Source organism: Peromyscus californicus, unplaced genomic scaffold, assembly GCF_007827085.1.
Source record: "Peromyscus californicus insignis strain IS unplaced genomic scaffold, ASM782708v3 Scaffold_3__1_contigs__length_106647218, whole genome shotgun sequence".
Lineage (NCBI taxonomy): Eukaryota > Metazoa > Chordata > Mammalia > Rodentia > Cricetidae > Peromyscus > Peromyscus californicus.
The window spans coordinates 17,450,886-17,476,874 of record NW_026294551.1 but is presented as its reverse complement, the minus strand read 5'-3'; the positions used below and the strand labels follow the sequence as shown (position 1 = coordinate 17,476,874).

General features: G+C 40.6%; 1 protein-coding gene across 1 annotated transcript in view; it reads left to right on the top strand.

The window, feature by feature from the left end:
* The window catches only part of Tlk2 (tousled like kinase 2), a 107,766-nt gene that overhangs the window by 44,010 nt on the left and 37,767 nt on the right, over positions 1 to 25,989 (top strand). The window contains 2 exon segments of the mRNA XM_052756390.1: positions 18,811 to 18,906; positions 20,139 to 20,231. Of these exon segments, the coding sequence (XP_052612350.1) occupies positions 18,811 to 18,906; positions 20,139 to 20,231 (189 nt within the window).

Here is a 25,989-nt window from a genome sequence, read left to right as displayed (position 1 = left end):
GAGGTCAACATTAAAGTATCTCCACATTTTTTTTTTTTAAAGGTTTATTTATTATATATACAGTGTTCTGTCTTCATGTATGTCTGCAGGCCAGAAGAGGGCACCAGATCTCATTATAGATGGTTGTGAACCACCATCATGTGGTTGCTGGGAATTGAACTTAGGACCTCTGGAAGAACAGTCAGTGTTCTTAACCACTGAGCCATCTCTCCAGCCCCCAAGTATCTCCACATTTTTTAAGAAAAGGACTTTCCCTGAATTTATCAGTTGGGTAGATTTGTTGGCCAGTGAGCTGCCTGTCTCCATCTATCCCTCGCTGCTTGGATTATAAATGCCAATATGTGTTGTCACACCCAGCTTTTTACATGAGTGCTAGGGATCTGAACTTGGAACTCAAGTTCTTGTGGTTCTGTGGCAGGCGTTTTTCTTGCTAATCCATCTCTCCAGCCCGCTTCTGTTCTTTGATTGCCATAAGAGTTGCCTCCCTTTCAGAGGGATGCTTTGTTTATTCTATGCATATTTACTGTGTCCTCTGTGTGATGGGCACATAGTTAAATACACAGAATTTTGATTAACATTCCTTCTGTCCCCTAATGTAAACTAAAGGATATGGTTCCATGGGTGTGGGGTAGGTACATTAGAATGGCTACCTACTTGATCCTATCATTAGTACTTTTATGCTGTCAGGCCCTGCAGATACTCTTAACTAGATTATTCTCATGTTGCAGAGAGTAACCAAGAAATTGTGTAAGAAGAAGAAATGTATAAAACATATAAAACCCAAAAGCCTGGTGCTTTGATATAGTTCTCTTTGTCTTTGCTTCTTAGTTATATAAAGAAAAGTGAAAGAGTTAACTTTAATATACAGCAAGTATTGTAAATCAGTAAAGATAGGCAAGAAGAGAAGGGCAGAGGTGGCTTTATGGGGAAAGAAAAAGGCAAATGCCTAATAACTATCAATTTAGGCCATAAAGAACTACAGAATTAAAAGATAACTTCGTTGTTGTTGTTGTTGTTGTTTGTTTTTGGTTTTGTCTTTTGAGACAGGGTCTCTCTCTGTGTAGCCCTGGCTGTCCTGGAACTCACTCTATGGACCAGGCTGGCCTCAAACTTACAGAGATCCACCTGCCTCTGTCTCCCGAGTGCTGGGATTAAATGCGTGCACCACCATTCCTGGCTAAGAGGATAACTTTTAAGACCTATTTAATTAACAAGGATTAAGAAATTTTAGATTTGGGGCTAGAAAGCTAGCTGAGTTAGGTTAAGAGATATTCTTCAGAGAACCTGGGTTTGATCCCAGCACCCACATGGCAGCTTATAGCCATCTGTAACTCCAATTCCAAGGGATCCAGTGCCCTCTTCTGGCCTCAGAGGACACCAGGCACATGTATGGTGCACAGATATACATGCACACAGTACACTCATATACATACAATAAAAAATCATAAATCTTTAAAAAATAGAAAATTGATATTTGTGTAGGTTTTAGTTTAAAGGCATCCACAGCTTTGTACTGACTTGAAATTAATTGGTGCAATTATTTATAGAAATTGGTAGTATATCTGTGTTAAGTTTGCATATCTTTGGGTTCAGAAGTTCCATTCCCACAAGACTACAAAGATATATATTGGATTTTTTTTTAAGATTTATTTAGTTTATGTGCATGAGTGTTGTGCCTGCGTGCATGTATGTGTACCACATGTGTCCCTGGTGCCCTCAGAGGTCCTGGAACTGGAGTAACTCCAGTTATGGGTGATGGGAACTACACCTAGGTCCTTCGCAAATGTACCAAGTACTCTTAACTGCTGAGCCAACTCTATATGTAATTACAAAAGTCTGGTAACAATTCTCCTTCACCAGTGTTCCTAAGTTTATGATTTCCACGTTGCTAAACCTAGTGATCAGTGGTCAGAGCTCATCCAGCACAATTTGTTAGCCTGCACTCACTGGCTCAGCTTCCAGTCTTGGGTTTCCCACTTCTGTTTCTACACACTGGAATGTAGTAGTAGTTGGAGAAGGCAGGCTAAGCTTTCTTTCTCTTTTCTTTTTTCCCTACCTTTATTTCTACTTAATCTCATCTAGTTTGTCATTAAAACCTATCACCTGTCTACAGAAGACTTTCAAGGTTCTGTCTGTAGTCAGATCTCTGCCCTGAATTCCAGACCTGTCTGATCAGTTGCCTCTCTTCTCCTTTTTCTGTCCAACAAGAGTATCTGATTTCAGTGTCCACAACTAAACTCATCATTCTGACTCTCCACTCAGTACTCACTTCTACAATTTTACACATCTCAGCACTGCCTGCTGTTACTGGCTAAAAATGTTCATTCTTATCTCTTTATATTTTATCCCACATCTAGAGTACTAAATCTTACTGATTTCACCTTCAGAATATGCTCCAAATCCCTCTTATTTCTTAATTCTGGTCACGCTATCACTGTAGCTGAAGTTTGTGTCTCCCAGGGAAATTTTGATCTGACTCCCTGCTTCTGTATTTATTCCTTTTCATTTTTCTCAGTAGTACCCACTGGTAGTTTGAAACCCAAGTCCATTTGTTCTCTCGCTCTCTCTCTCTCTCTCTCTCTCTCTCCTCTCTCTCCTCTCGCCTCTCCTCTCCTCTCCTCTCTCTCCTCTCCTCTCTCTTCTCTCTCTCTCTCTTCTCTCTCTCTCCTCTCTCTCTCTCTCTCTCTCTCTCTCTCCTCTCTCTCTCTCTCTCCTCTCCTCTCTCTCCTCTCCTCTCTCTCTCTCTCTCTCTCTCTCTCTCTCTCTCTCTCTCTCTCTCTCTCTCTCTCTCCTCTCTCTCTCTCTCTCTCTCTCTCTCTCTTCTCTCTCTCTCCCTCCTCCCTCCCCTCCCTCCCTCCCTCCTCCCTCCCTCCCTCCCTCCCTCCCCCTCGCTCTCTCTCTCTCTCTCTCTCTCTCTCTCTCTCTCTCTCTCTCTCTCGACTTATTTATTATGTATACAGTGCTGTGTCTGCATGGCCAGAAGAGGGCACCAGATCTCATCATAGATGGTTGTGAGCCACCATGTGGTTGCTGGAATTGAACTCAGAACTTCTGGAAGAACAGCCAGTGCTCTTAACCTCTGAGCCATCTCTCCAGCCCCAGCTTCTCTTTTTAAAGTCTTAAAATGGCCCTAGATGACTTGTTCCCTCTCTCATCTCTTGCTATTCTCTGCTTTTCAACCGGGCCACATGTTTATTTATTTATTTATTTTTATAATACTTGATTAATACTTTTTCATTACTTTATTTTTCAAGTCCTACAAGCTTTTTTCTTCAAAGCCTTGTACTTTGGGGATGTGGTGTGGTTGTGAAACAGTCTTGGGTATCCCCAGGTTAGCTTTAAACTTATTGTGTAGCCAGGGCTATCCTTGAGTTCCTGATCCTCCTGCCTCCACCTCTGGAGTGGTAGAATTACAGGTCTGCACCACCTGGCTTATACTTCCTCTTTCCTTAGCATTCTCCCCTAAGACGTCAGTATGCCTCCTGTTCCCTCAGTTCTCTGGTCTCTGTTGAAATGAACTCTACGAGAGAGGCCCAGCCTGACTGCATTATAAAAGAATTTCTCCCTGCCTGCCTCTCCCCTAACTAACTCTTAGGCCTCACTTTGGTTTACTCCTTAGTCATATCACTAGCTTAGCTGCAGTATAATGTACTATGCCTGCCTTTGCCTCCCAAGTGCTGAGATTAAAGGCATGTGTCACTATCACTGGTAAACTGATACTTATATTTATATTTCATGTATGTGAATATTCTGTCTGCATGTATAGCTGTGCACCACATACATGCAATGCCTGCAGCAGACAGAAGAGGGCATTAGTTCCCCAGGAGCTGGATGGAGTTAAAGGTGGTTGTGAGCTGCCATATGGGTGCTAGGAATTGAACCCAGGTCCTCTAACCACCGAGCCAGCTCTCCAGTACTGTAGTTAGTCTTTTAAAAGGTCCATTTCCCCTGTTATGAAGGATACATTTAACATACTCATATCATTCACCCAGCCTTTCAGATGCTCATATTATTTGTATAAGTTTGTCATTTTAGCTGTAACTGAGACTTTTCTGTTGTGTAAATTGTTCTAAGACTTGAAAACAACTAAGGAATATGCAATATTGTGATTGTTTCATTGTTGGGCATTGCAAAAGTCAAATGATTTCATTGAATTCCTAAGAGAAAGTTTCTTCTTTATTTTATTTATTTATTTTTAATTTTTTTAAAGATTTATTTATTTATTATGTATGCAGTGTTCTGCCTGTATGTATGCCTGAATGCCAGAAGAGGGCACCAGATCTCATTATAGATGGTTGTGAGCCACCATGTGGTTGCTGGGAATTGAACTCAGGACCTCTGGAAGAGCAGCCAGTGCTCTTAACTGCTGAGCCATCTCTCCAGCTCCCTTCTTCTTTATTCTTTGTCTGTATGGGTGTGCATGTCTATATGAGTATGTGAAAGGCTAGGGTTGATGTGGGGAAGTCTGCCTTGACTATTTTGCCTTTCTATTTTTTTTATTCATTCATTCATTGAGACAGGGTCTCTCACAAGACTGACTGCCTAGTGAGCCTCCAAGTATCTACCTGTTTCTTCCCCTAGCCGTGGGGTTACAGACATGTTCCACTTAGATTCATCTTCATGCATACTATGTAAGCACTCTACCCACTGAACCATCTTTTCAGCCTTTTAAAGTTCTTAACGCCAAACTATTGTTTATTTGAAAACTCTTTTAAAACTATGTACATGTTTTCTCTCTGTTAAAAATTGTTCATGTGCGCATGTATGCATGGATACAACTGCTGCACCAGGTTGTGTTCCCACCCCCCCACCCCCCCACAGGTCTCTCTGTATAGCCCCAGTTATCCTGGAACTCTCACTCTGTAGGTCATTCTGGCCTCAAGCTCACAGAAATCCACTTGGCTCTGCCTCCCAAGTGCTGGGATTAAAGGCTGCACTCAGTTTTTTATGTGGATATTTGGGGCATGAATTCAGTTCTCATTCCTGTATGCCAGGCACTTCACTGAAGAATCCAATCCCACACTCCCCTTCTCGGTCGTTCTCATTTGTCATTTTATTTTAGACAGGGTTTCTCTGCATAACAGACCTGACTATCCTAGAACTCACTCTGTAGACCAGGCTGGCCTCAGAGAGCCACCTGCCTCCATCTCCAGTGCTGGGACTAAAGGTATGCACCACCACCACCTGGTATCATTTTAAATTTTAATAAAATAAGGGACTGGGGAGATGATTCAGGTTAAGGGCACTGGCTGCCCTTCCAGAGGTCCTGGGTTCAGTTCCCAGCAACCACATGGTGGCTTACAACCATCTGTAGGATCTGATGCCCTCTTCTTCCATGCAGGTGTACATACAGAATACTCATACATAAAATATAAATAAATTTAAAAAATTTTAATTTTAATAAAATAGATAATTTCATATTAAATAGAGCACCAAATCTATCCACTTATTATTGATATTTTTTTAGAAATACTTTCTATAAAAATTAGCATCAAACTACTGTAACATTTCTGTACATGCAAAATTCCCATCTTTACCACTATTTCTGGGAAATCAATCTGAGAAATTGTAAAAATACCAAAAAGTACAAAACAATAACACAAGATAACCATATGCCATAACTTAGAATTAGCCAGTACCATCAAATATTTATTTTCAGTCTTAAAGAGAAATTAATGTGGGCTCTTGGCTAACCCACCCCTGGTCCAGAGAAGGAGCTACCACACCTCAAGATGTACCATCTGACCTCACCCATGCTGTCATGGCCTTTGGCCCAGGTCATGGGCACAGGACATCTCAATGGCCAAAGCCTCCATAGCAGCTCGGTGGCAGCTACAAGTATGTGAATGTACAGGAGCTTGAGCTGGACATGAAGTCTGTGACTGACCATGCAGCTTGAACTCTGATGAGGACTGGGCGTGACCCTGAGCTACCTCTTTCGGGAGCCTGCGACCATCAGCTACCCATTTAAGAAGGGCCCACTAAGTACACACTTCTATGGGGAACATGCATTAAGCCACTGTGGAGCAATGCTGCATCACCTGCAAGCTCTGTGAGGCTGTCTGTCCTGCACAGGCCATCACCATCGACGCTGAGCCAAGAGCCGATGGAAGCCGCCAGACTACAGCTCATTCTGATGCTTCTTGTCATCATTTATACATGTGTGCGTGTGTCCATCACCACACAAAACCCGGAATTTCATGAAGAAACATTTAAACTCAGAAAGTTGTTGTACTGTGGTGGATCTCATGTGTTGCACTTTACAGATAAATATTTAGTATCCCACCTCAGGAACTTTCCATTATGTTCTTCGCAGGCAGTTCAGTATTTTCCAGTATTTGGCTATCCTAAATCAACACCGTGTGAATTTCCTGGTATCTATATGCTTATAGTCACAAGCTAATTTAGTGTTTCAAGGGATGTTTCCCTGCTCTCAAGGTCAAAGCTATTCCAGTGTTGTATCACATTTTCACATTCTACTTCCAGTCTTCATATATTTTACTTTTGTTTTTCTATATAGTTCATGGTGTGTAGTTTTCTTCCTGCAAGAACAAGTTACTCCCAGACATAGTCTTGGTATCCCCTCCTCTCCTGATGACATTGCTGCCATTCTCTAAATTTTAGTAAACACAGGTCTCTTTCTAAATCGATTCAGTTTTGAATCAACATCACACCTACCGTATTTCTCTTGGTCTATGCGTTAAGATTTGTTCTGATGGTCACTCATGTCTTGATGTCACTCTGTGCACTTGTCATTTTCTCAGGCTTCTGGACAGACTTCCTTTCCACTTGTTTTACTACTGTCTTGTCTTCTTGCCTCAATGCAGTTTGAGCAGTTTGGTCTCTTAATAACCTTGAATCTAATATAAAAATGCAGGTGATTGGGGATATGGCCGTGTGCTAGCCTAGCATACTTGAGGCTTGGGTCAATCTTCAGCTCCCCTACTTAATTTTACTTGGAATAATTTACTTTAGGATGCTCCCCTCCCCTTCCTGCCTTGGTGCTACATGAGCCCAGAGCTATACTCAACCTCTGGACAAAGACCAAAATGTCCTTTTTAGATTTTTTTGAAAAGGGTGTCACGTAGCCCAGGCCTTATGAGTTCAGACCTCGGAGCTCACTTTGTAGCCACAGGTGACCTTGAACCCCCAATCTTCCTTCCACTTCCTGAGTGCTGCATTTATAGGTGTGCAGCACTACTCCTGGCTTATACAGGTGTCCTTAAAAGTTCTTTTTTTTTTTTTTTTTTTTTTTTAAAAAATACTAGGGATCCAAATTGGGGTTTTGTACATGCTCAGCAAGTATTAATTGTCAATTTTATTTTTTTACATTGTGTGTGTGTATGTGTAGTATAGTATATGTGTATGTTTGTGCACATGTGTAAATGTATTTGTTCATATGGAGGCCAGAAGTAAACATTCGGTGTTTTACTATATAACTTTGCGCTTTATTTTTTTGAGACAGGGTCTCTGACTGAACATAGATAGAGTTCAGCAATTGGCTAGACTGGCTGTTGAGTGATTTCTGGGATCTGAATTCAGCAAACACTTTACCGATTGAGCCAACCCTTCCAGTGTTCAGTTTTAGTTAGTGTAAAGATTTATCTTTAAATTGTGTATATATAATTGTGTGTATATGAGAGGTATGTATACATGAGTATAGGTTCCCTTGAGGCTGGAGGTGTCAAGTGTCCTGGAGCTGGAGTTACAGATGGTAATAAGTTACCCAGCATAGATGTTGAGAGCTCAGCTCCCACTCTGGAAGAGCATATTGCTGAGCCATCTCTTCAGCTTTAATTTTTAAAACAAATATTTAATTTTAAGGTAGGAAATTGGCTTAGTATTCACTTCATCAGATGGTGGCAGATAGCTTTCTTTTTTTTCTCTCTCTCTTTTTTTTTTAATTGTATGTTTTGGATTTTTGAGACAGGGTCTTAACCATAAATCTAGTTCAAGCTAGTCTGGAATTCATGGCCTCTGGCCTTAGCATCCTGAGGAATGCTTGGCTCTGCTTTCTCTTTGATTATTGTAATAGCCTAGTGAATTTTTGTATTCTGTTATCATGTGTGCATGTATGTGTGTGCTGGGATTGGCCCCAGGTCTTGGCACATGCTAAGCATATGCTGTACAACTGAACTCTACTTCAGCCCTGGCCTCTTGACTTTTCATGGATGAGCATTAGTACTTGTAACCATGGTTTAGATGTCCTGTTGGTATTGGCTCTATTTATTCTTTCATTAGTTGATGTGGATTTGGATTGTTTGTAGTGCTTGGCTCTCAGAGATGACATGACTGTGAGCATCCATGTCAAAGTTGCTGTTGTGTCGGTGCTTGTCTTCTTAGGTATTTGCTAAGGGTGAGATCATCGGGTCAGTCAGTAGATGCTTTTGAGAAACTGATAGACTTTCCCATAGCAGGTGAAACATTTCACACTCCCATCAATAAGATACTTGAGTTTCTCCACAAACTCGATGTTATCTTTTTTTAAATCTTAGCTATCCTAGTAAGGGTAAAATGGTATTTCATTGTGGCTTTTGTTTACATCTCATAAGTAACAAATACTGTGCTTTATTTGGTTATTAGTCATTTATGTGTCATTGGAGAAATACGTATTGGATTCCTTTGCTCTTTAAAAAGTTATATTTATTTATTTGTGGGGGGGCAGGTGTGGGAGTATGTACACATGGAGGACAATTTAGGGGATTCTAATCTCTTCTTCTGTCCTGTGGGTTCTGAGGAGGGAACTTACGTCATCAGGCTTGGTGGCACGCACCTTTACCCAGTGAGGCACCTCACCAGCCCTCCATTACTACTTTCCCTTTAAAATTAGGTTATCTTTATTGTTGAAATGTAAGGGTTCTGGACATAGTCTGCTTGAAGACTCTTCTCAGATATTCCTTTCAGATAGCTTTCTTCTTCTCTTCGGGCTGTTGTTCTGCCTTTTCAGTGGTGTCCTCTTTCTGTTTTGGATGCTTCTCTTAACTGAAGCCAGAGCCTCCTGCATGCCAGGCATGCCCCTCAGCTATATATCTAGACCATCTAAATTAAGAAGTACAGACATTCTTAATTTAGGTAGAAAAAAAGCCCCAAATACCCATTTTCCCTTCTGTTACTTATGCTTTTGGTTATTGTAGGCGGAGTTTTTATGCGTCCTGGCAGCTGCTCCCCAAATAACCACACAGAGACTTAATAAGAATTATAAATGCTCAACTGATAGTTTAAGCTTGTTTTTAGCTAGCTTTTGCAACTTAAATTAACCCATTTCTGTTCATCTATGTGCTTCCCCAAGGCTTGTTTTCCTCATTTATGTACTTCGCATCCTGCTCACTTCATTGTGTCTCATCTGACTCTGCCTGTCTTCTTCCCAGCATTCTGCTGTCTCCAAAATCCTGCGTAGCTACCACCAAGTCCACTCTTTATTAACCAATGAGAGTAATACATATTTATATTGTACAAAAAGATTGTTTCACAGTGTCCCCCCCCCTTGTCTAATTAAAAGGGAAGGTTTTAACTTTAACATAGTAAAATTATATACAACAAAAACAGTTATCAAGAATTTCAGTTTCAATATCCATCCCATTTGTATTTGGCAAATTCAGAGAAAATATTTATTATTTATCTTTGTGAGTCTAAGGTTTTATACCTAACTTACCTTTTATCATAACTAAGGAAAACTTTTAAGTCTAATTATTTAGTCTTTAACTCCATCAAAAACTCCAGAAGGGTGAAATGTTACCTAATGACAGGGACATCTGGCCTACTGGACAGTCACCCAAAGTTCCTCTGTAACATTGAGGCATCCATCTTTGTCCTCCAGGCCTAGTATCTGACAGACTTTTCTGAGAAGCAGGAAATTTTGAAGAACTGTTCTACTTTGTCTTGGCAAAGTTTGGCAGTTGCTTTTTTTTGCATCCTGTTGGTCCAATTACACAGTATACTATTGAAGCAAGGGCAGGTTTTTGCCTAAATGGCTAGCTTTTGCCATAAAGAAAGCAAACTCCATATGGAGTTTCTTCAATGCCTATCATCTCTGAAATTGGTGTGTCAGGAGCAGACATGTCTCATGGTCATGAAAAGCCTTACACATATTAAATGCCATATTCTGTAAGTCTTTGAAGTGTTTGAAGACCATCTCTCTCTCTCTCTCTCTCTCTCTCTCTCTCTCTCTCTCTCTCTCTCTCTCTATCTATCTAAATATATCTGTTTAATCTTGAAAACATACTTAATATGGCTACAAGTTTGATTATCATAGATGACTATTAACCTGTGTTTTTTAATTATACATTACATTTTTAAAGGAGTTGCATAAGCACAATACCCCAAACGAGAGTAGAAACATACATATAGCAAAAATAACTTTAAATTTGTATCAATAAACCAAATCCTTACCAAAGTAAAATATTTTTAGTTTAATAGTTGTTTTTCTGGATTAAAGTAGATTCAATAATCTACCCTTTTATCTCATCATTTCTATATCGTATCCCCCTTTTCTCCTTTAGAAAGAGATCTTTGAGTTTAACTCCTTTGTCTAGCTTTTTTTTCTGACTGTGACCAATAACAACTTGTAACCAACCCCCCCTTAATGATAATAAACATCCATAACCCATCTTCTGGGAATGTGGACGTTGTTTATTCTAGACTGCTTCCTGTTGTTCTCGATGGGTGCTGGCATCTTTGGGGGACCCTCAGAAAATTTAGGATAATGGTTAAATCTTGGCTGGAGTAATTTCTGAGGTTGGACCATCTCAGCCAGCATCCTTGAAGCTGTTCTAGAAGCAAAACCCAGAGGAAACTGTAGCAGAGGTATTCTGAGATGTTGGATCATCTGAGCCATCTCTTTTTTATTGGTATTTGGTCCCCTTCCTCTGAAAATACATAAACTTTTAAAGGTAACTTACATATCTGTATTAATACAAGTATAAACTACGTGTTGTACACAAGTTAGCCAAAGATGATTATTTTTGTTCTTTGTTTGAGCAGGTAAAATATATGTTATGTGTTTTGTAGTTTTTTTAGGTTTATTTCTTTATGTCTGTAATCAGGATTTTTAGAGAGGGGTCTTCCCCAATTAAACCTGATCCATATCAACCTGAAATGAATCCACAGCCTCTCCTTCCCTGTGGAAATAAAAGCATAACCTCTCCCCCATTTAAAGACAACATAATAACATACGGGATCCAGAGACCTAAACATTTTTTCTCTTTTATTTTTCTAAAGTGCTAGGAATACAACCTTGGCCCTTGTGTATGCTAGGGAAGAGCTCACCTCTAGTTTTTATGTCAGGAGTCCTCTGGATTCACTCATCCTTCATTCTTAGTATTTAAATGTTTGCTTATAATTTTATTCTTTTTTGTTGTTGTATTTTCACTATATAATTCAGGTTGGCCTCAAGCTTACTATGTGGCCTGGAGTTACCCAGCCTGCCACCATGCCAAATGTTATTCATTAACTTACCTCTTTTACTGCTCTAGAGGGGTCAGAAGTAAAGGCCTCTCAGTATGCAAGCAGGGACCAAAAGAGCTTCTTTGCTTGTGTAGATTCCTACTCATCATTACCCCATGGGTCACTCAGGCTTTATAGGAAGAGTTCTCTTGAAAAGACCCAAATTGTTTTTGACTAATGTTGTGAACTCTAAATTTCTTTCTCTCTATAACTCTAATCCTAACTCCTTTCAGTTATTTCTTAGAATTCAAAGTTTTGCTTTTCTTTTTTTTTTTTTTTTTTTTGATTTTTCAAGACAGGGTTTCTCTGTGTAGCTTTGCGCCTTTCCTGGCTCTCGTTCTGTAGACCAGGCTGGCCTCGAACTCACAAAGATCCTCCTGCCTCTGCCTCCCGAGTGCTGGGATTAAAGGCGTGCGCCACTACCGCCCGGCAAGTTTTGCTTTTCTTAATTAGAGGGTGTGTGTGTGTGTGTGTGTGTGTGTGTGTGTGTGTGTGTGTGTTTAGGAAAGAAAATATAGTATAGTATAAGAAAGAAAATATGGTAGGGGTTGGTTGGACTCACCAAGGTAGATTGTGTTCTCATTGCCCTTGGGCATTCTGCAACCACTGTAAGCAAAGGCAGAAGAATTGTGAATTCTAGGTTAGCCTGATTTATATAGTAAGTCCTTGTCTCAAAAACAAAAAAGCCAAACAATTACGATCCTTGACTTTCTCTTGTTCCTAGGTAGAATTTGTACTTAACAGGTATGAATGAGGTCCTTGGTTGAATTGTCAGTACACACACAAAAGTTTTAAAAACTGTTTAAAATGAGATTTTGTTATATTCAGTGTGTTGTTGTGAATTAGAACTAATCAAACTTTTATTTCATTTTATTTTATTTATTTCGGTTTTTTTAAGACAGGGTTTCTCTGTAGGTCTGGCTGTCCTGGAACTTACTCTGTAGACCAGGCTGGCCTCAAATTCAGAGATACTCCTGCCTCTGCCTCTTGAGTGCTTGGACTAAAGGTATGCACTGCCACCCCAGCCAAACTTTTCTAATAGGAACAAAGACTGTAGATAGCTAAAGAAACTGTACTATGATAGGGGTTGGTTAGACTTACCTAGATGGGGTGTGTGCTCATTGCCCTGAGGGCATTCTGCAACCACTGGCTCGTTAGAGAGTGGGGCACATGTAAACTCCACTTTACCAAAGCCTGCCCACCAAAATGTAGCAGTTTTTCAGAGAGCTTTTTAGTTGGTCATTTGCTGCTTCTTGGCTCTTACTATGCAGGATAATCATATTTGCTCAGAAATAAATGTGGAAATGAGAGGCTTGAGAAGAGCCTCTAATGATGACAGAAGGAGACAATGCTTGTATCATGGTACAGTATAACTGGAGGTTCATCATGACCCTGACTCAGGAAGTTGGGATTTGCTATATTTTAGAGAGGATACAGAAAGAGCTAGAGAGCTGGCTCAGAAGCAAAGAGCACATGCTGCTGCTCTTCCAGAAGACCTAAGTTCAGTTAGCAGCACCCACATTAGACTGTTAATGATTACCTGAAACTTCCACTTCAGGGGGTCCAGTGCCTCCTTCCTGCGTCTATTGATACCTACATACATGAGGTAGGCGCCTCCATCCATCCGTGCACACACTCATTCGTTCACAGAAATTAAAGATATATAAGTTAAATATTTGAAAAAATGGGCACAGAAAATTGCAGTTATTTGTAATCACATAGATGTGACTGGACTGACAGTTCTACCACTTGTTACTGACTGCACATCAGTGTCTTTTCATGCATTCTTAACCTAACGTGACCTCATGATCTCCTGTCTTTTATTGCCTTCAAATGTGAAGGTTTTTCAAGATTTACCCTGCCTCTAGATTATGTATCCTTTTACCTTAGAGAACCTCTCCTAGGCTTGTATTTATTATAATGATAGTCCATTCAGCAGTTCCTTCTTGTTCTTTGTTTTGTTTTATAATTTTTTATCTTTTGAAATTATAATATAGTTTTATAATATGTCATTTCCTGCCTTCCCTTTCCTTTCTCCAATTCTTGTTGTACACTTCTTGCTTTCTCTCATTCACACACACACACACACACACACACACACACACACACACACCACACACACACAGTTAGGCATTGTGCCGGCTTAGTAAAGTGGTGGTTATAGATCCATGAATCTCCATCCAAGAGCCATGACTTCCCTGGTCCTGGGTAGCTGACTAAGTCTCCAGTCCCAGACATGCTCTCCCTCTTGCTGAGCTGGTCTTGGCTCCAGTTAGAGAGCTGTTGGTGACTGTCGGGCCTGTGCATCACTACTGCACCCTTGGTCTTGGTGGTTCACAGGCATCATAGTTGGTTGGGACCAGGTCATGTCCAGCTCAGGTCCTCCAGGCCCTGTGTCAGACTTCACTTCTCCCTCTGGGAAGCAACCAAGGGCAGCAGCAGTAGCTGTTTGGGGAGTCTCTTGGACAGTCCTCACCAACAGCTCAAAAGGGCCTAGTGGCAGGGTTTTGTTGGATTGTCTATAACTCTTACAGGGAACATTGTCAGCAGAGATGGGAAAGCTTATTTATTTTTGTTGTTTTTCAGGACAGGGCTTCTCTGTATAACAACCTTGGCTGTCCTGGAACTTGCTTTATAGACCAGCCTGGCCTTGAATTTGCAGAGATCCACCTGCCTCCCAAGTGCTGGGATTAAAAGTGTGTGCTACCATGCCTGGCTCCAGATGGGAAATTTTAATATAAACTATATATGTATTCTATGTAATTTTAGGTATTTCGATAATTCGATACCTTCTGACTTTTTCAGACATTCTTTTTTTTTTTCAGACATTCTTAGTGTTATTTTACCCTTCTCCTTTTTCTGTGTTTATCTTCCTTTCTCTTCTCTAATTAGAAGTGGCCCCAACTTTTTTCTATTTCCTGCTTCAAATCTCTTGTACCCTGTCATTCTCCTCTATTGCCCTGACCCCCAAGGTCTCCTTCTGCTTTCCTGGTTTCTGCAGTTACCCCATGTTATATACTCAAATCTGAAGGCTTGGGGTTAGGCTTAGTTTGTTGTTGGTTTTTCCAAACAGGGTTTCTCTGTACAGTCCTGGCTATTCTGGAACTCACTCTATAAACCAGGCTGACTTTGAACTCACAGAGATCCGCCTGCCTCTGCCTCCTGAGTGCTGGGATTAAAGGCGTGAGCCACCATGCTCAGCAGATTGTTTTTAAGAGATGGTCTCATGTAGTCCATTCTGGCCTTGTTGCATTGAAAATGACCTTGAACTTGGGAATTCCCACCTCCCATAAACGGGAGGCATGAGTCGCCATACCCAGTCAACAGTTTATTCCAACAAATATTTATTGCATGTTTTACTTTTTCTTTCAGTATTGGATAATGAGCCTTGTACTTAGTAGGTGAGCACTCAACAACTGAGCATATTCCCATCTTTTCCCCCACCCTGCTTTTTCTGAGATAGGGTCATAGTGAGTTGCCCAAATTGGCCTTGAACTTATGATTCTCCTGCCTCAGCCTCTGAGGTAGCTAGGATTATAGGCCTGCCCTCCAGATAATTTTTTCCTTTGAATTATAAACTCCCTTTAGGCAGAGTAAGGTGTGGATTGTGCTTGTTTCCCTTGACCATATGTTTAGACATTACAAGTATTCAATAAATTGTTGTGGCATGAATACATAAAAGGGAGTGTTCATAGGCTGGGTATAGTGGTATACAACTGTAATCTATAAGCACTCAGAAGGTTGGAATTTTGAGTCCATCCAGGGATATATAGAGAAACCCTGTCTTTAAAAAAAAAAAAACAAACAAAAAACAAAAACAAAAAACAATGACCAGGCAATGGTGGCACATGCCTTTAATACCAGTACTTGGGACGCAGAGACAGACGGATTTCTCTCAGTTTGAGGTCAGCCTAGTCTACATAGTGAGTTAGTTCCAAGACAGCCAGGGCTACACAGAGAAACTCTGCTTCAAAAAACCAAAACCAACCAAACAACAACAAAAAACCAATGTGGGTTAGAGAGATGACTCAGTGGTTAAGAGCACTTTTGTCCTTGCAGAGAACCAAAGTTTAGTTTCAGATACCTACATTAGGCAACTCACAAACACCTGTAACTCCGGGTCTCTGGGACCTGATACCTTATTCTGGCCCCTGTGGGCACATGTGATACAGACACATCATCATCATCATCATCATCATCATCATCATCATCATCAAAAATGGAGCGTAATTATATTGCCCACCTTACAGTGTTATAGCAGTCGTTAAATGAAATTAATGGGTATTCATTCTTGTGGTTTTTGTTTGTTTGTTTGTTTGGTTTTTGAGACAGGGTTTCTCTGTGTAGTCCTGGCTGTCCTGGAACCCACTTTGTAGACTAGGCTGGCTTTGATCTCAGAGATCCACCTGCCTCTGCCTCCTGAGTGCTGGGATTAAAGGCATGCGCCACTGCCTACTTTTGTCATTGAGAACAATTAGGATGGATGCACCCAGTTCTAATGACCTCATTTAACTAGCTTGATAACCTAGGATTGACTTATATTTTCTTTGTCTGTAAAATAAAAATAATAATCACCAATTTATAGGAATTTTGTGCGTACGTATGCAGGGCTTATGGAGGCCAGAGATTTGACATTGGATGCTGTTCTTCAATTACTTCTCTACCATATTTATTTATTTATTTATTTATTTATTTATTTATTTATTTATTTATTTATTTATTTATTTATTTAAAAAGAGTAGGAGGTTGGGAAAGAAGAGGAGGAAGAAAATGTCAATTTCTTTTCATAATTTCTTATTTTGTTATTTTTTTCTTTTTGTTTTTGGTTTTTGTTGTTTGTTTGTTTGTTAGTTTGTTTTGAGACAGGGTTTCTCTGTGTAGCTCTGGCAGTCCTGGAACTCACTTTGTAGAGGAGACTAGCCTCAAACCCGGAGATTCTCCTGCCTCTGCCTCCTAGCTGCTGGGATTAAAGGTGTGCACTACCACTGTCCAGCTCTTCCCATAATTTCTATATATCCTTTTATTACTGTTCCTACTACTGTGTTGGATATAACTATCATCTACTGAGCAGTCACTTTAAGCTAAATGATTTATTGAACCTGGTGCTCACCAGTTGGCTAGACTGATGTCTCTTTTCTTGCCCCTTAGTGCTAGGCCCACATACCACTGTGCTCACTCAGCTTTTGTGTGGGAGGTGGGATCTGAACTTTAGTCCTTATGCGCTTGCATGGCAGGCACTTCACCAACTGAGTCATCTCCCGAGCCTGTTGTTCTGTATTTTTGAGACTTATTATGTAGCTCTGGCCAACCTGGAACTTGCTCTGTAGACCAGGCTGGCCTTGAACTCAGAGATCTGCCTGCCTCTGCCTCCCAAGTGCTGGGACTAAAGGTGTGCCTCACCACACTTGACCCCAGCCTTTTTTTAAATATAAGGATTACATGTTAAATTGGCATTGAAGCATTAAGCTTAAAGCAATTGTTCAGTAGATGATAGTTGTAGTATATCTAACATACTGGTAGCAGCAGTAATAAAGGGATATATAGGAATGATGGGAAGAAACTGGTATTTTCTTCTTCTTCCCTAACCTCCTACTCTTCTTCCCCTTCTTCTGTGATGCTTGACACTGAACCCAAGGCCTCCTGTTTGTTACCCTATTCTACCACTAAGTGAAACTCCAAGACTCTCAAGTTCACATGTTTGGGAACTGAGTTCTCCGAGCTTGTAGAACTGTGTTTTCATTATCTCATAATTCTAAGAATATCTGATATTTCCTGGTTGTGTCTGTGATGAGTTATGTTTTAGGTGTACCTTGATTTAAAGAGCTACTGTGAATGAATTCCTCAATTGTTGAATTATATTACACCTAAATTATATAAAATTTAAAAATTGCCTAGGGCTGGAATTGTGAGTCAGTGTACTTACCTGGCTAGCACATGCAAGATAGAATTTGGTCCATAGCACCACCAGAGCAACAACAAAAGACCACACACACACACACACACACACACACACACACACACACACACACACAAAATGTCATTTAAAATATAATCTGGGGAGATGACTCAGTTAGTAAACCATGTTCAAGCATGAGGACCTAAGTATAGATCCTCAGTACCCATTTAAAAAGCTAGGTATGCGCCGGGCGGTGGTGGCGCACGCCTTTAATCCCAGCACTCGGGAGGCAGAGCCAGGCGGATCTCTGTGAGTTCGAGGCCAGCCTGGTCTACAGCGCGAGATCCAGGAAAGGCGCAAAGCTACACAGAGAAACCCTGTCTCGAAAAACCAAAAAAAAAAAAAAAAAAAAAAAAAAAAGCTAGGTATGCTACACCTATAATCACAGAACTGGGAAGGCAGAGACAAGAGCATCCTTTGAAGCATGCAGGACAGTTAGTCTTACCAAATCAATGAACTTCAGGTACAGAGACCCTATCTCAAAAAATAAGCCAGTGATAGAGGAAGACATTCAATACTGACCCCTGGTGCGCGTGCGCGCGCGCGCACACACATACACACACACAAAAAAAAAAGAAAAAGAGAAAGAAAGAAAAGAAAGGGAAAAAAAAAACACATACACATAGGAATATGTTATATACATATATACCACACATAAATCAAAATGTTTTTATATGTCAAGTCAGCAAGTAGAAATATCACAGAGCAACCCAGAGTTTTATATACTTCTGTGCTAATATTTGTGAATTTAGGAGACTTTTATGAATACTTTGCAGTCCTTTTTTTGTTTTTTGTTTCGTTTGTTTTGTTTTTTGAGACAGGGTTTCTCTTAACAGTTTTGGCTGTCCTGGACATTCTCTCTCTCTCTTCTATGTGGGTGTACACTGCACACCTGTGTGAGTTTATGTGCACCATGTCCTTGCTGGTACCCTAGGAGAGGAGGCTTTCAGATTCCCTGAAGCTGGAGTTAGAGATGGTTATGAAGCCCTTGGTGTGGCTGCTGGAAATGAGCTCACAGTCCTGGCTAAGAGCAGCAAGTGCTCTCACAGCAGAGTCATTCCTCGAGCCACCTCAGGCCTTTCTTCTTGGACTGTTGTCCCCTGCATTGTGGACATCACTCAGCTCTTCTGACAGAGGCACATTGAAACAGTGGAAACGGAAGTTAGAGGAATAACTGACCAATTTACATAGAACATAATTTGTAATATTTAAAGCCTACCTTGAAAAAACATGAAGGTACCACATCCAGCTTTTGATCCTCATATTTAACTTGTTTTATTTTCCTCTTGGTCATGACTTTTGACTTGAATTAGAAAAGTTTGTTTTATAAAAAGGTAATTGTTTCTATTCATACACGTTTGTGGAGAAAGATGCAGAACCTTCCTGTGATTGGTGATGTACTTTTATTATAGGCTCAGCAAAACAGTCCTTCTTCTACGGGTTCTGCCAATACAGAACATTCTTGCAGCTCCCAAAAACAGATCTCCATCCAGCACAGACAGACCCAGGTAGGTTGGGGACCAGTACGCTGCAGAGCTATACTCAGGACTAGGCCTAACCACATAGAAAGTCTGTAACTCTTCTGTCTGTCTCCCCTTTACCTTTGACTGTACCCCATTCTGTAGTCTCTTCAGAATTTGTATTATGAGTATTTCATGTTCTTTGGAAGGTGTTTTAACAGGCCTTTTCTTCACTTTTCTGGTCTTTTGTAGCAGGCATGCTTGTACTGCAGCAGGAAAAGGAGACAAGAGCACACATTTTGAAGGTTTCTGGGCCTAGGTTCAAATTCTGGCTCTACTGTTCACATTTAATAGAATGTCAAATTAGGCTGATTCTAATTGCCTCAGGCAGTGGTGACAGTGGGCTTTCAATAAATGTTAATTTACTCCTTTAAGAAAGTGGTTTATTTCTTGAACTTGCTTACTTACTCGGCAAGACCTACTTACGTTTCAAAATGTGTTATACCAACAAAATTTCTTCCTTAAACAGTCTTTAGAAATTTTCTAGCTTAGAGACCATTATAAACATTAACAGAATATATCTGAGAGCATTTCATATGGCTGTAAATCCCAGCAATGGGAAGACTAAGGCAGGAGGAGCTTGTTTCAAGGCCAGCTCAGACTGTCCAAAGAAAAAGGACATGAAAAAGAAAAAGAAAGTTATATTTGAAAAGGATAGTAGATCTTTGCTCCAACTGTTATGATAAGTTAGTTTATTGGGTGTTCTTGTCTATGTTCCTCTTAACACAAGATGCTTGTCCATCAAGAACTCTATAACAGATCTAATTTTTATTGGAACCACCAGTGTTTGGATGCTGAAGAGACCTAGATAGTTTAGTGCTCAAAACTTTTCTGCCTTTCTGCTTTTTGTCTGTTTCCACTAGAGGGCACACTTGTTCCTAGAGACTTGTGTCCTGTCTCCTCAAGTCCCTTTCTGGTCTAAGCTGGTTTCAATTCCAAGGTGTTCTTTATTTATATATATATATAAAAAAAATTCAATGTACAGTATTGTGAGGATTTGTATAGTTAATTCCGGAACTAATGCTTTTGTAGTACGGGTTTAGTGGATGTTGCTAAGGTTTGAAGGATGGGATGAGCAAAGCAGATTTAATTTCCTGAGTTACCTATCCAACTGTTCATGTTAGCAAGTGCTTCTTCAAAAAAAAAAAAGGGCAAGAAAAATGTGATGGCATGTGATGTTTTGTGACTAATTCTAAATTTGTTTGCTTTTGTCTTTGTAGTCTGACCTCACAATAGAAAAAATATCTGCACTAGAAAACAGTAAGAACTCTGACTTAGAGAAGAAGGAAGGAAGAATAGATGATTTGTTAAGAGTAAGTATGAGAGTATTAAGAGACTCTATAACAAGCACCACTGCTGCGTGTCTGGATCATGTGCATATTGTGGATAATTACTATAGCCAGATAACACAGTAAACCAGAGGACCCAAGGAGGAGCTAGAATCATGTCCTCCATTCTGAATACATTCTTTAAGTTGGAGAATTTATGATGTAGTATTTTGATACTTGAATTTATGTGAGGGAAGCAGGTTTGTGGAGTTGTAGTTCATGTAGAATTATTGGATTAAGTTTCACGTTTTTACCATTTGAAAATATTAATGTTTATATTCTTGTGGGTTTTTTTTCCCCCTTTTCTTTCCTTTTATTTTGAGACATGGTCTTTCTCTGTAGCTTGGCTGGCCTAGAACTCAATATCTAGATTAAGCTGACCTTGAGCTCTCAGTGATCTGCCTGCCTCTGCTTCTGCCCCCTCTGAGTGTTGGATTTAAAGTATGCAACACCACACCTAGTAGCTTTTGTTGTTAATTGTTAAGTGATTTATTGGCTGTTTATATGTGTATGTGTGTGACTATATGTGCACCACATATGTGCAGGAAACCATGGAGGTCAGGAGGGGTATTGGGTCCCCTAGAATCAGAGGCAGTTAGTGAACCACCATGTGTGTGGGTACTGGGAATTGAATCTGGGTCTTCTATAAGAGCAGTAAGTGCTTTTAACTGCAGAGCCATCTCTGCAGTTCCATTTCTTGCATTTTAAAAACCTATTTTTACATGGACCATTCAGCTCCTTTTGGATCTTTGACTTCCTGCACTGTGTGTACACATGTGTGTGCAGCATGCATGTACATGACTGAATCTTACTGTTAGCCTAGATTGGCTTTCAATTTATAATCTTCCTGCCACAGCTTCCTAAGTGCTGGCATAATAAGCCAGTGTCATCAAGTCTAACACCCTAGGATGTATGTATGTATAATATATATGCATGCATATTTCCTTTTCTCTCTCCTTCCCCCGCTTCTCTCCACTTTTCCTTTATTCAGGATCTGATCATCATTTTTACTTGTTTTTAATTTTTTTTCAACTTTATGTGTGAATGTTTTGCCTATATATATGTGTTAGTACCACGTATGTGGTTGATGCCCATGGAGGCCAGAAGAGGTCATTAGATCCCCTGAAACTGGAGTTACAGATGATTGTGAGCTGCCATGTGGTTGCTGGGAATTGAACCTGGATCCTCTGTAAGAGCTCTTAACTTCCAAGCCATCTTTTTAGCCCTTAGTTTTACCTTTTTTAAGACATTGTCTCATGTGTCCCAGGTCACCATTTGTTACTTTAAGAAAAGGTATTTATTTTGTGTGTATGTACACTTTGAGCCTTGGTCTGTGTATAGAGGTCAGAGCACAGCCTGATATTCTTACCTCTATGTGAGTCTCAGGGATTGAATGAACTCAGGTCTGAAGGCTCGGCATCAGGAGCCTTAACCCACTGAACCTTCCTGCAAGTATTTGTTACTCTTAAAAATTTGATATTTGGGGTTTTTTGTTTGTTTGTTTTGTTTTGGAGGGTGTTCAAGACAGGATTTCTCTGTGTAGCCCTGGCTGTCTTGAAACTCACTGTGTAGACCAGGATGACCTTGAACTCACAGAGATCCACCTGCCTCTGCCTCTCGAGTGCTGGGATTAAAGGTGTGCACCACCACCCGGCAAAAATTTATATTTTTGACAGGACTCAGAAATAGAAGTGAGGACAGCTGGCGTCTCTTGGCAGTGTGTGCCTGGAATTGTTCTTTGGCTTCCTTCATTCTCTAGGCCCAAAGTTTAGTTTATTTTGCATCCTCTTATTTTTCCTAGTGCATTGTTTCTTCAGAGCAATGTGCTGGTGTGTATGTTGCAGAACACATAGGGTACCCTACTGAATCTTGGGCGCTTTGGTCCTGAGCTTCCTATCTTCTCTGTTTAAAGATTTTCAAACAATGTATTAGCAGACATCATCTTCTTTAGAGATACAGACTATTTGTAGACTTTGCTAGATTTGGGCTCTACAGTATCTGTCAGTCCCAGAATACATCTCTGTTCTTTTTATAAAATAATAATAACCAAGCTGAGAGCATTCAGATTGGCATCCACAGTACAATGCAAGCAGATTTGCACTTTTCTCTCTTCCAGTTCTCCATTCTCTATAACAGGAATGTCCCTTATTTACCAGAAGGTGCACTTGACCGTGGGTCAAGATGCCCTGCTCTGTAGGAACATCTGTGTTCTTGTTCCTAGTGTGAATTTGAATGGTAATGCTTTCATTCCTCCTCCAGAGCTTCTTACAGGACAAATAGCATGTTTGTCCATTTACTTCAGTGCATGTCTGGCAGCTAGTGCTGAGAAGGAGACACCCAGCTTCATCTTGATGAAGCCCAGAATGTACTTTGTATATGCAATTTGTCATCACTGATCCATATTTTTTTAGTTGAATGATTGGGCCTCCCTAGTGCCTAGGATTAAAGGTGTGTGTCACCATGCCCATCATTTTCTGCATTTTCAACTGATGTTAACATTCCTCATTCAGAGTTAACATTCCTTAGGCCTCTTTTTTTTTTTTTGTTAAGTTTCCCCATATTTGAAGGAGAAGAGTCATTTATTCTTAACAACAATCTTACTTATATTTTGATTATTTACTTGAAGTATTTTGTGTTTGTGGGTAGTGAGTGAGTGTGTGTGTGTGTGTGTGTGTGTGTGTGTGTGTATACACATGTGAGCTGGGGGCAGGCCCATGTGTGCTTGTTGTATGAAAGAGACAGCATCCCCTCCCCCATGAGCTAGACTGGTGGTCATAAACCCCAGTGATCTTCCTCTGCCCCTCACCGTGCTGGTGTGCACAGCTGTATCTAGTTTTTGTATGGTTGTTAGGATTTGAACTCAGATTCTCATGCTTACACAACAAACACTCACACTCACTGAAACATCTTCCCATCTTCCTGGAACTGGTTTTATTTTTGTCCACATGGGGGCTAGTTGAATTGCCAACTAAGATTTCTAGTGACATTGTCTGTATAAAAAAATCCTTAAGCCAGGTGGTAGTGGCACCTGCCTTTAATCCCAATACTAGGGAGACAGCCAGGTGGATCTCTGTGAGTTCGAGACCAGCCTGGTCTATAGAGCAAGATCTAAGACGGGCACCAAAACTACACAGAGAAACCTTGTCTCGAAAGCCACTGCCCCCCAAAAAATTTTAAAAATCTTTAGTCAAACTCCAGTATATATTAGGGTTTTGTCCAGAGTAGCTTTGTTGGACTCAACAAGGATTATGGTTTTACTTCCTTTCTTCATAGCCTGTTTGTCAAGATGATAGTTTTAAGGGCGCATGTAGCTCAACAGTAGAGCCCTTGTCTATATGACTCCCCACCATTGGGATGGGAGACAGTGTTGGAGACAGACCAAGACTGAGATGGTGGAATACGTGAAAACTTACATCCTAACTTGGTTCCACTTCTTGGGTGCCTCACCATCTTCCTCCTGCTTTTCTTCTTTGGTTTTCCCGCCTCTCGTCTTCTGTGGATTGAACTCACAGCCTCTTCTAGTTCCCTTTCTGTTGTTAGAAAACAGTTTGACCAAAAACAGCTTAAAGGAGGAAAAAATGAATGTCCTTGTACTCCCAGGTCAACTCCTAGCATTGGTGGAGTCAGGACAGAACCTTGAAGCAAAACCATAAAGAAATGCTACTTGCTGGATGGCTCAATGCACATGCTTAGTTATCCTTCTTACACAGCTCAGGGCCTTCTGCATAGGGATGCTAGGGCCCCCAGTAGACTGGGTCTCCTACCTACATCCAGACCATCAATCACTCATACGCATGCCTACAGGCCAGTCTGATGCAGTCAGTTGCTCGCTGTCTTTCCGATTATTTTAGGCTGTGTCAAGTTGATAGTTCTGATGAACCAGAACCGGGCCTCGTGCATGCTGAGCACACGTGGTCTGCCACTGATCACACTCCTAAGCTCTCCTCCTCCCCGTAAACACACACTCTGTTTCTGTCTTTGTTTGAATATCAAGCAGTGCCGAAGGAAGGGATCCATCAACAAAGAAAACCCAGAAGGGCAGCTGCCATTTTTCCCACAAATAGACTAGAATTTGTGGATTTGGTTGAACACACCCCCTCCCACCCCCCCCACCTCCCCCCACCCCCCCCCACCCCCCGCTTTCCTTTCTTCAGACATTTTTGGCTTTAGAGCTCAAGCTAGCCTCTAACTCACACTCTTAATTCTGCCACAGTGCTGAGGTTACAGGCATATTATACCTGGCAGAATTTGTGTTTCTGTGCTGGAGAATGTTGTAGGGTGAAGTCACAGTTTTTTGTTTTGTTTTTTTGTTTTGTTTTGTTTTTTTATAATTTCCTTTCAGGCAGGGGTAAGTTCATCATTGAGTTTTCCCATTTTAGTGAGATGTTGGGTACTGTCAGCCAGTTCCTACCATAGCATGGACTCCTAGAAATGATTAATGTTAAAAACTACACTTCAAATGCCAGAGGCTGGTTCTCTTCATCTCTCCAGAGACTTGGAGAGAAGGCTCACCTTCCAGAAGTGTGTTAGATTTTATAGATACACTCCTTGCTCATTTGCTTATAGTTCTTCAGTATGAGTTAGATAGTCCCACTTAACCAAGTGCAGTAAGACTTTTCCTTTGACAACATGGTCTGTAGGATTCTGTAATAACAACTAATAGGAATAATTATGCCTGTGTAGAGAGTAGATCCATTTGGAAAGGGAAGCTGTTTCATACAGACTCCTTTAAAAATGAAGCTGCCCCGTAGTAGGCACATACCTTTAAGCCCTGTGATCGGGAGGCAGAGATAGGGAGATTTCTGTGAGTTCAAGGCCATCCTGGTCTATAATAGTTCCAGTACTTCCTACATGATGGGCTCCTGTCTTTAAAAACAAAAGCAATAAAAGATAAGGGAGAGCCGGGCGGTGGTGGCGCACGCCTTTAATCCCAGCACTCGGGAGGCAGAGCCAGGCGGATCTCTGTGAGTTCGAGGCCAGCCTGGACTACCGAGTGAGTTCCAGGAAAGGTGCAAAGCTACACAGAGAAACCCTGTCTCGAAAAACCAAAAAAAAAAAAAAAAAAAAAAAAAAAAAAAAAAAAAAGACAAGGGAGAGATGGCTCAGTGATTAAAGACAATTGCCATTCTTTTAGGGGGCCCAGGTTTGCTTCCTAGCACCTATATCATGGCTCACAAGTGTCTGTAACTCCAGTTGCAGGGAATCCAATGCCCTCTTCTGGTCTCAGAAGGCATGCACATGGTGCACAGATGTATATGCAGGTAAAACACCCATACATTTTTTTTTAACAGCAAATTTTGTTATAAAAAGGCTTATATCATTTAGTTGTTAAAAAATAGATTCCCCTATCATCCAAAGAAGTTTCGTTATTTGGCAAGAGTAGAGTTTTGTCCTTTTGTTCTTTTTTAAAAACTGAGGGATAAATTCAGGAATTACAAAGCCAGATTTGACCTTGGGTTAGTGGTTCTTCCTTTCTCTGTTATTTTAGGAACCTTGAATTTTTCAAAGCATCTAACCCGTCCTGTAGGCTTCTGACCACAGCTAAATTAACTGTGTACTTACATCCTCACATTCTTGAAGCAGGATCTTATTTCTGTCTAGTGTGGGCATGGATGAGAGTCATTTGTGAGAACTCATGTTCCTTTTCCCTTTAGACATAAGCTGAGGCTTTAACTCCTTGGTAAGCTCATGTTTAGCATACTTGCTTAAGGGATTGGATTGGTTCCATAGCACTACCAAAAAA